General features: G+C 36.6%; 2 protein-coding genes across 14 annotated transcripts in view; both read right to left on the minus strand.

Annotated features, from left to right (window-relative positions):
- abi2a (abl-interactor 2a) overlaps positions 1 to 287 on the minus strand; it is a 47,190-nt gene extending 46,903 nt beyond the window's left edge. For 2 of the 12 annotated variants that reach the window (XM_058786856.1, XM_058786858.1), the window contains exon 1: positions 69 to 282. In XM_058786856.1, coding sequence (XP_058642839.1) covers positions 69 to 185 — 117 coding nt within the window. In that variant the 5' untranslated portion in view covers positions 186 to 282. Of the gene's footprint in view, positions 1 to 68 lie in introns of all 12 variants that reach the window. The other 10 variants (XM_058786857.1, XM_058786859.1, XM_058786852.1 and 7 more) reach the window with 9 other exon arrangements.
- Positions 288 to 3,349: 3,062 nt separating this feature from the next.
- tmem237a (transmembrane protein 237a) lies at positions 3,350 to 11,028 on the minus strand. 2 transcript variants are annotated; one of them, XM_058788229.1, is made up of 12 exons: positions 10,809 to 11,028; positions 9,838 to 9,874; positions 9,557 to 9,628; positions 9,157 to 9,276; positions 8,976 to 9,066; positions 8,699 to 8,856; positions 5,803 to 5,920; positions 5,027 to 5,218; positions 4,216 to 4,289; positions 3,887 to 3,974; positions 3,639 to 3,760; positions 3,350 to 3,520 (listed from the first exon to the last, which is right to left on the minus strand). In XM_058788229.1, the coding sequence occupies exons 3-12, from the start codon at positions 9,621 to 9,623 to the stop codon at positions 3,453 to 3,455; spliced, it is 1,098 nt and encodes a 365-aa protein (XP_058644212.1). In that variant the 5' UTR covers positions 9,624 to 9,628; positions 9,838 to 9,874; positions 10,809 to 11,028; the 3' UTR covers positions 3,350 to 3,452. The 2 variants fall into 2 exon arrangements, with proteins under 2 accessions (XP_058644212.1, XP_058644213.1); XM_058788230.1 differs by lacking the exon at positions 9,838 to 9,874.
- Between the last annotated feature and the right edge of the window lie 95 nt (positions 11,029 to 11,123).

Consider the following 11,123-nt stretch of genomic DNA (forward strand, 5'->3'; position numbering starts at 1 on the left):
CCTTCTCCACACATCAACTCCAAAAACACCGCGTATGTGCATCGTTTCGCAACGCTTCGCCCGCTCACCTGTACGTAGTTACTTTCGCAGTATTCGGCGACTCTTTCGAGGTTGGTGAAGCTGTCCAGTAACGCTCTGCGACCCGCTGGGATTTCCTCCTCCAGCAGCATCTGCAGCTCCGCCATCTTTACATCCCTCCACGCGCCCGCTTCGCGCAACCAGCGACAGGAAGTACAGCGGCTTCACCTCCCGCAGAGTTTTGGGAAAAGCCACGGACGCGCGTTTACCAATCCTACTATGGGCAAGAGTTTGCGTATGTAATATAATATAACATTAGCATCTATTCCATAACCATACCATATTCTATATTTAAATATGAAAATATACACTACTGGTTATTAATTCAGTTTTATTTTTTATTTATTTTTTAAGTCTATTTTGCTTATCAACACTTAAAAAATTAGGGTGTTTTCGTAGCGATGCAATAGAAGAAGCATTTTTGGTTCCCCAAATAACCTTTCAGTGATCAGTTCTTAAAAGAACCATTTTTTCTTAGTAATAATAATATAAACAACCTTTTTTTCACTATAAACTAATCTTTTGTGGAATAGAAAGGTTGCATGGATGTTAAAGGTTCTTCATGGAGCCATCAATGCCAATAAAGAACTTTTATTTTTAAGAGCGATAAGGCTGCATTGATCAAAAATATAATAGGCCTTATATAATGTGAAATATTTTTACAATTTAAAATAACTGTTTTCTACTGTAGGATATTTTTAAATGTGAATTATTCCTGTGATGGCAAAGTGTCACATGATCCTTCAGAAATCAATATACTAGGCTATATTGTGCACAGTTATCAGTTATTATTAGTGCTCAGTTATTAATGGTTCTTATTATTAGAAATGTTGAGAACAGTTTTTGCTGCTTAATATTTTCGTAGAAACTGTGAAGAAAGTTCAGAAGAACAGAGTCTAATTGAAATAGAAATTTGATTGTAATTTTTGAACTAATAAAATAAATGCATAAAATCTTATACCTCAAACTTTTGAATGGTAGCGATTAGTATTATTCTAATAATACCTCAATATGAGATATTAATAGCCTATTGATCAAATAAATGCAGCCTTGGTAAGCATAAGATAAGGCCTACTTCTTTCAAAAACATCAAAACTTTTGACGAATAGCGTGTATGAATTAAAAGTTCCACAATATTTATACTTCTTTTCTTTTTTTAATTTAATTTAATTTAACCAACAACAATACATACAGAATTATGTCAAAATACCCGTCTCAGAGAGTATCCTCGAAAAAAACTGTCGGATGTGTCTTAAGTGAAAGTAAACAGTCGAGAAAGAAATCAGTGTATCATTATAATGGTTGCATTGTCTCTTAAAGTGACCACGCCTAATTTACTATCTGCTGTCTGTGTCTTTAATGTTAATCCAAAAAAATGAAAGAAAGAAAATCACTGACTGCTCTGGACTGAATTACTTTGTAGTTTTAACAAGAATTAATCCACAGTCAAACCAAAAATTATTCAGACACCAGATATCTTTTTTTTTACTAGTGGATGCAGGACACTCATTTAAGTGAGTATAGCAAAATAGAGTAAACTGTGACATATTATACCCAAAAATTCTTCATAAAGTGGACTACCAGTAAAATTGTTAAAAAAAAATAATTTGGGACCAAAAATTAATCAGACACTTTGACCTGACCAAAGTGTTTTTTTCTTTAATTGCTAATGCAACCTTTTTACAGACTGAACAAAATTAAGCATTGCTTGGTAATTGTTCAACAAAGTATTGATAGCTGTGTAAATATTGTCATACTAATCCATTACATATCTTTCTATCAAAGTTATCTGACATTATCAAGATGTTTTTTTTTTTTTTTCCTGACACAGTTCAACTCTGAGTTCTTGTCCTATTTTATTACTATTTTCTAAACTATAGCAAATAAACTGTGATAATGTGAGAAATGTTTGAATGTATATTTAATTTTTACAGTGAAGACTATGCAGTGCTATTTTATTTGATTATTTGCTTTCTGTACCTGGAGTGGACACCTACAATTACCACTGTGTAAATAGCACAAATAAATAAATAGAACAAACATACAAATTAAACAATTTCAAACAGGGCCCACTGGTACAACCAGGGCCCCGCAAACCCCAGCTACGGCCCTGGATATAATAACAATGTTTGATACTGTTATTAATGAAAGTTAAGTGCTACCTTTATTAAGCTGAACATGAAACAGCAGATAAACTATCCTTTATCACTATGCATTTCTTCCTCTCATTTCTCTTTTTTTCCTGACAACAATAATGTATCTATAATTAAAATGAATTATCACACACAATATATGCTGAAAGAATGCGTTACTCTTCATCTACTGAGAAGATGAACTTTTCTGTCTCACATTCCTTTGGAAATTGCGCCCCCTGTGTTGTCATAACGTTACAGTTATCTTCAGGAATTATTTCACTCCTTTAATCTGTAGTTAGAAATTACAGAATTAAAATTCAATTTGTGCTATGACTTGTGTTTGTGTATGCATGCTCTTTAATGATGTGTTTAGTTGTAAAGGGGTGTATTTGACATAAAACATCAAGTGATCTACAGGAGTGTCCTACATTTATTTGCATTTGTGACCCTGGACCACAAAAACCAGTCTTAAGTGTCAATTTTTCAAAATTGAGATTTATACATCATCTGAAAGCTTTGTTAGGATAGGGCAATATTTGGCCGAGATACGACTATTTGAAAATCTGGAATCTGAGGGTGCATAAAATTAAAATATTGAGAAAATTGCCTTTAAAGTTGTCCAAATGAAGTTCTTAGCAATGCATATTACTAATCAAAAATGAAAAAGTTTTGATGCATTTATGGTAAGAAATTTGCAAAATATCTTTATGGACCATGATCTTTACTTAATATCCTAATGATTTTTGGCATAAAAGAAAAATAATTTTGACCCATACAATGTATTTCTGGCTATTGCTACAAATATACCCCAGCGACTTAAGACTGGTTTTGTGGTCCAGGGTCACATTTATTAATTTAGCACACACTTTTAGTAGCTTCTATCCAAAGCAACTTACAAACTGCAAGTAATACCTGCAGTATGCAAAACAATACTTATGGTAAAAGTAGCTATTTAAACAACATATTGTTGAATAATTATATTATAAATTCAGTTCTTATGAATTCATAATCTGTAAGAATTCAACACACCACAGGACTAAGTCATACTTCTAAAATACACACTTAGAAGGGAAACAGGAAATTTTACAAAAAATTTATTTATATGTTTACATAGTTATTATCTACAGTATATAACAAGCTCAACAACAAAGTAATACACAAAATGTTTACTTCAAAACATTTAGCACAAAACATTGTTAATTTCTGATCATTGATAAATGTAAATCATGTATCAGTGTTTCAGGCCGCCAGCTCATTTTTCTCGTCGTGACGTGGATACTCCTCCACCTCCATCGCCATTAAAAACTCTGACAGTAAAGACAGTACTTATGTTAGGATGTGGACTATAGAGGAATAAGGTAAGTGACAATAGACACATGAAGAGGAAAAGACACACACACACTCATTCTGTATAGGTCTACTTACCTTCGGTGTAGTCCATGTCTGGTCGTGTAGCAACAAACACCCAGGCCAGACCAACCAGAAGAGCTACGACCAGGTTTACCACAATCCAGGGCTGTAGAATCTGATGTTCTAAACCCGGGGGCCTAAACAACAAGTATTCAAACTTGTGCTACAGATCAATTTCACTTACAGAATGATATGTTGATTGTTGCAATAATGTTTTAAGGATATTCTGTTGGATTACATTACGCCTAGCTTGACAAACTCACCAAAGCGTTTCATTGGCTGCGGGGTAGAGATGTATACGATCACTGGTCATCTGCTGGCTCAGAGACAGGATGAGAGCAGCAAAGTATACTGGGACAAAAAACACAGGAGGTTTACTAAAAAAATATCTTTGTGTTGTCAGAGGCAGAGTTTTTATTAATATTTTGAATTAGTTTTTTATATTTTTGTTTTGATTTTACTCTGTGTTTAAGTAATTTTGTTGTGTGTGTGCTTTTGTAATTATTAGTCTTAAAATGTGTATATAGTTAATTATAATAACCCTGGTCAGAGGTAAGTGTTGTGTTGATAAAGTGTATTGATTTTCACTCACAGAAGGAAGCAAGAGCCGCTGGATCAAGAGTGAGAAATCCTCGAAGAGCCATGGAGGCTTTGGCCAGATTCACCCTGATGTAAAGAACGTTTATTTTGTCAAATGACATGAGCCACATCTTCAAATACTCAAATCAAAAAATTATACAACAGATAGTTCTGCAAAATTCCCTTATCAGTTGTCTTGTAAGTGAGGGATTTAATCTTAGAGCAGATTTTCCCAAACTGGGATCTGCAAACACATAGTGGGCTGATGAAAACTTAATAAATAGTTAAGGGGGAAAATGTAAAATGAAAAAGAATTACTTTAAAATAAAACTGATCAAATTAACCGACCATTAACCGACATGCAAGAACCAGGTTAAGGCTAGAAGGGATACAGGAGCAGCTACTGGGCTTGCGCACATCAGTATAGTGTCATTTTTGTCATACTGTACAACAATAATTACTGTTTTTGCATTATTGTAAGGGATAGGTTTAGGGTTGGGATAGGTGTAGACATTAATAAAGCACAATCTAGGTAGAAAATGTAATTTATTATTAGTTTCTGGCCATAGCTGTATCCCTTCTAGCCACAACCCAAGAACCATGATCATGCAAAAATATTGTTAAAGTATTGAAATATTAACTTAAAATCTCAAAGGGGATGAGCTGACAAAAATGTATGGGGATCCCTGGTGAAAGTACTTGTTTACTGAATTGGAATCAATATATTTGCTATATAATTTTAAATCACTTGGTGTATGATTATGTATTGTTTATACTGTTGTTGCTTATATTGACACTTGTGTTCTTACGATGCGTCCACACACCTGTCAAAGGCAGACACGGTGCTGATGGCCAGCAGGAGGTAGAGCAGAGACTGTGCTGGGTAAGCCAGACTGTGGTACTGCTGGAGAAGGTTATGTAGAGTGGTCATCTGCTCTCCAGCTAACACATACACAACAATGATATTCCACACCGCATATCCAGCCAGAAACCCATGAGAGAACAGTCCAATGATCCTACACCAAAAACCACAACAATTTTAGCAGTTGAGTCCAACACATAACAAGTCAACAAGCTCCAAAAAGAAAACCACATGAAAAGGTCACGGTCATGATGAGTGCTAGACAAACTCATGAAACCTGTTGATAAGAGCTGTTAGACCATTTGTGACCCTGGACCACAAAACCAGTCATAAGGGTCAATTTTTCAGAATTGAGATTTATACATCATCTGAAAGCTTTTTTAGGATAGGGCAATATTTGGCCGAGATACAACTATTTGAAAATCTGGAATCTGAGGGTGCAAAACAATCTAAATATTGAGAAAATTACTTTTAAAGTTGTCCAAATTAAGTTCTTAGCAATGCATATTACTAATCAAAAATTAAGTTTTGATATATTTACAGTAGGAAATTTACAAAATATCCTCTTGGAACATGATCTTTACTTAATATACTAATGATTTTTGGCATAAAAGAAAAATCAATAATTTTGACCCATACAGTGTATTTTTGGCTATTGCTACAAATATACCCCAGCGACTTAAGACTGGTTTTGTGGTCCAGGGTCACATTTGAGATCATCTCCCAACCAAAACCCACCTGAAGCCACTGTGGACCCTCATGGCAACATCTCGTGTATTCCACACAGGCCTGACTTCCATGTACTCCTCCATATGGTCACGGGATAAATCCAGACGATCAGTCGCCTGGAAACGGCCTGGGACAGAGGTCATATTTTATCCTATTTTAGTGGCTACATTTATATATAATATACTTGTCATAATACTGCATATATATATATATATATATATATATATACTGTATACAGTGGGGCAAAAAAGTATTTAGTCAGCCACCAATTGTGCAAGTTCTCCCACTTAAAAAGATGAGAGAGGCCTGTAATTTTCATCATAGGTATACCTCAACTATGAGAGACAAAATGAGAGAAAAAATATCCAGAAAATCACATTGTAGGATTATTAAAGAATTAATTGGTAAATTCCTCTGTAAAATAAGTATTTGGTCACCTACAAACAAGCAAGATTTCTGGCTCTCACAGACCTGTAACTTCTTCTTTAAGAGGCTCCTCTGTCCTCCACTCGTTACCTGTATTAATGGCATCTGTTTGAACTCGTTATCAGTATAAAAGACACCTGTCCACAACCTCAAACAGTCCAACTCCAAACTCCACCATGGCCAAGACCAAAGAGCTGTCAAAGGACACCAGAAACAAAATTGTAGACCTGCACCAGGCTGGGAAGACTGAATCTGCAATAGGTAAGCAGCTTGGTGTGAAGAAATCAACTGTGGGAGCAATTATTAGAAAATGGAAGACATACAAGACCACTGATAATCTCCTCGATCTGGGGCTCCATGCAAGATCTCACCCGTGGGGTCAAAATGATCACAAGAACTGTGAGCAAAAATCCCAGAACCACACGGGGACCTAGTGAATGACCTGCAGAGAGCTGGGACCAAAGTAACAAAGGCTACCATCAGTAACACACTGCGCCAGGGACTCAAATCCAGCAGTGCCAGACGTGTCCCCTGCTTAAGCCAGTACATGTCCGGCCCGTCTGAAGTTTGCTAGAGAGCATTTGGATGATCCAGAAGAGGATTGGGAGAATGTCATATGGTCAGATGAAACCAAAATAGAACTTTTTGGTAAAAACTCAACTTGTCGTGTTTGGAGGAGAAAGAATGCTGAGTTGCATCCAAAGAACACCATACCTACTGTGAAGCATGGGGTGGAAACATCATGCTTTGGGGCTGTTTTTCTGCAAAGGGACCAGGACGACTGATCCGTGTAAACGAAAGAATGAATGGGGCCATGTATCGTGAGATTTTGAGTGAAAACCTCCTTCCATCAGCAAGGGCATTGAAGATGAAACATGGCTGGGTCTTTCAGCATGACAATGATCCCAAACACACCGCCCCGGGCAACGAAGGAGTGGCTTCGTAAGAAGCATTTCAAGGTCCTGGAGTGGCCTAGCCAGTCTCCAGATCTCAACCCCATCGAAAAGCTTTGGAGGGAGTTGAAAGTCCGTGTTGCCCAGCGACAGCCCCAAAACATTACTGCTCTAGAGGAGATCTGCATGGAGGAATGGGCCAAAATACCAGCAACAGTGTGTGAAAACCTTGTGAAGACTTACAGAAAACGTTTGACCTCTGTCATTGCCAACAAAGGGTATATAACAAAGTATTGAGATGAAATTTTGTTATTGACCAAATACTTATTTTCCACCATAATTTGCAAATAAATTCTTTAAAAATCCTACAATGTGATTTTCTGGACCAATTCTCATTGTTAAATAGTTGCTTATTAGCATGCCTATTATTAACATGTTGGCTGTTTATTAGTACTTATAAAGAATATATTCTGCTTGACCATATTCTACATCCCTAATCCTACCCAATATCTAAACTTAACAACTACCTTATTAACCATTAATAAGCAGGGTCTGTCATTGACATTACTAAATGAGCCCAGGAATACTTCCAGAAACCACTGTCGGTAAACACAATCCGCCGTGCCATCTGCAGATGCCAACTAAAGCTCTATTATGCAAAAAGGAAGCCATATATGAACATGGTCCAGAAGCGCCGTCGTGTCCTGTGGGCCAAGGCTCATTTACAATGGACTGTTTTAAAGTGGAAAAGTGTTCTATGGTCAGACGAGTCCAAATTTGACATTCTTGTTGGAAATCACGGACGCCGTGTCCTCCGGGCTAAAGAGGAGGGAGACCTTCCAGCGTGTTATCTGTGTTCAGTTCAAAAGCCAGCATCTCTGATGGTATGGGGTGCATAAGTGCATACGGTATGGGCAGCTTGCATGTTTTGGAAGGCACTATGAATTCTGAAAGGTATATAAGAGTTTTAGAGCAACATATGCTCCCCTCCAGACAACATGTATTTCAGCAGGACAATGCAGAACCACATACTGCAGCTATTACAACAGAATGGCTTCGTAGTAGAAGAGTCCGCTGCTGAATTGGCCTGCCTGCAGTCCAGATCTTTCACCTATAGAGAACATTTGGCGCATCATTAAACGAAAAATACGTCAAAGATGACCACGAACTCTTCAGCAGCTGGAAACCAATATCAGGCAAGAATGGGACCAAAACACCAAAACTCCAGAAGCTCATAACCTCGATGCCCAGACGTCTTCAAAGTGTTTTGAAAAGAAGAGGAGATGCTACACCACGGTAAACATGCCCCCGTCCCAATTATTTTGAGACCTGTAGCAGGCATCAAATTTGAAATGAGCTCATTTTGTGCATAAAATTGTAAAATTTCTCAGTTTATGTTATCTATGTTCTATTGTGAATTAAATATTGGCTCATGTGATTTGAAATTCTTTTAGTTTTCATTTTATTCCAATTTTTAAAAAAACATCCCAACTTTTCCAGAATTCGGGTTGAATCATTGTTAGCATACAGTATATTTATGTATAATGATAGTATCATTACATGTATATATCCAAAATGAAACTCACGGTTCTTTTCTACAAACACTTTTCCGATCGGATGACTGTGACCCAGAGGGGCTGAGAATAGAGAGCGCTGAGATATGGGTGCGTGCACATCAGTGATAATGTCATCCTCCTCCACGCCGAGCTCATTATGAGACTGGTTTTCTATCAACTTAGCCTTCCTTTAAAAAACAAGTGGACATTATTCTCAGTAAAAAATGTAATACAATCACAACTTCTATGAAACTACTGCATTTAGATGTATTTACGTTCTTTTCTTTTCAAAGTTTTTGCCTCTCACCTTTTTCTCTTGCTTTTTCTGGTGACTTCTTCATCATCTGTATGAAGCTCTTGAACATCTCCATTTGGATGGTCTTGTTGTTCACTCTCATCTTTTAAAACAATGAAATCAAGAACAATTCATCTAAAAAGAAGTAACATCCATAAATGAAATGTGAATATCATTAACATAAATTATTTACCAAAAGCATGTGCCTTCTTTTTCTTCTTCTTCTTCTGTGGTGGATTGTCCTGAGGCTCAGGGGTCAGCGGTTCTCTGCGGCTCTCCAGACCCTCCATTTCTATAGCTGGCTCGGGCCCTGCTGTTGTTTATTGGGTATTATATAAATATAAAGGAAGAAGCAACTACAAAATATGTGCAGTTTTGTGTGGGTTTTTGAACTATTCCACTGGCTACCTGCAGAGGTAGCTGTTAGACCAATGGACTACACTTAAATCACCTTCATAAGAATGTATTTGACCAGCAGCAAGCACATAACAATGTACAGCATATGATACAATATCACTCGTATTTGATAGATAATCTAGATAAAAAAATGTGATCTTGTTAAAATCAAATAAGGCATTTACAAATGTAATTACCTTGTGGTTCCTCGACTTCATTGATCTCCTTTTTGATTTTCTTTTTCTTGGGTTTGACACTTGGCATTTTGTCTATGTAAAAGGTAGAAATAGGACAGTCAGCTTTATCACTAGTCCTTTATCAGAATCAGAATTTTCTATTTATAAGCAATTAGATTAGATTAGAAATCCAAGTACAATAGAAACTATTACAGGCTTTGGGGTTACTAAGGGTAAGCCAAATAATATATAATTGGTTTTATTAAAATTTCCTGTTCAGATGTTCAACAAGGATAACTGACCGCTGGTGTCTTGATGTCACACACCCGAAAATCAGGACTGAATGAAAACAAAACAAAGAAAATGAGACTCACTTCTTTCAAATGGAAGCCAGTGTAGAGTGTTTGTGTGAGCGTACAGTGAGCATGTAGCTTTAAATTAGCCTTATGCTGGATATAGCACTTTACTGAGAGAAGATTATGAGGCCAGTAAGGTAAACAACTGATTGAACTGCTTCTTTCTGCTTGACTGAAGCTTTCACTTTTAACCACTCAGCAAATCAAGGACAGTAAGCAAAATCACTAACGAAAAAAAAAATATATACAAATACTGTAAATAGAAATTAATAATTAAGAGATGATTATTACATAAAATGGTAGAAAAATAACAGATCTGTCTCTCAAACATCTATAAGGTAAGATCTAGACAGATATTTTAGATATTTGACAGATAGATCTGTTATTTTTATAGATAGATAGATAGACAGACATTACAGTACTTAAGGTACCAAAACATGCTGAAGTACAATATCCAGACCGTGCAAGTTTAAATCAATTGTGATTACGTCCAGCGCAATATCTGGTTATACCAGATTATAAACAAATCACATGGTCACACAGTAATTATGTAAACACATATGGCACTACATACACAAGACGAGAGCTGATAAATAACGTAGATATGTTAAGGAGATAAATGGTAAGTGTGACTTCAGCGAAGTCATGTGTAAAAGTCAGTCCAGTCAAGTAACTCTAACAGTTTTATATTACCATTCAGACCATTTAATATAAATGTACAACTAATATCCTACACAGCTCGCTCTAATAATCAAAATAAAAATACATGAACTTTACACATTAGGTTTAGTAGGCTAAGGCTCAGAAATCCAGTGCTCTTTGTCTTTATCTTAACCACATATCAGTCAAAGCTCACGCTGCTTATCTTAAATGACCGATGCTAAGGATCTGCTATAATCCTGTGTGGCATAATTTACCGTTTGTTTTCTTCCCATTCTTGTCTGGCTGGAGTCGTGGCGCAGGAGCTGGTGGTGTGAGATGAGGAGAGTCTTGGCTGAGTCGTCAAGCGGTCTAATCCTGGGTTTAATCCTCACAGACGTGCATCTGCCAAGGAGGGAATTAGTGTGGCATAGATCGGTGAGTGAGGACAGCCTGAGAGAAAGAACCACACATACACACACCATGACAAACCCCTTATCTACACACCATTAACTACAGCTGTTACATCATACACATTTATCCTGTACGTTTAATACATTTTTTTTTTTTTTTTCAATAAAAATCACTGTGAA

Source organism: Onychostoma macrolepis, chromosome 09 (assembly GCF_012432095.1).
Source record: "Onychostoma macrolepis isolate SWU-2019 chromosome 09, ASM1243209v1, whole genome shotgun sequence".
Taxonomy (NCBI): domain Eukaryota; kingdom Metazoa; phylum Chordata; class Actinopteri; order Cypriniformes; family Cyprinidae; genus Onychostoma; species Onychostoma macrolepis.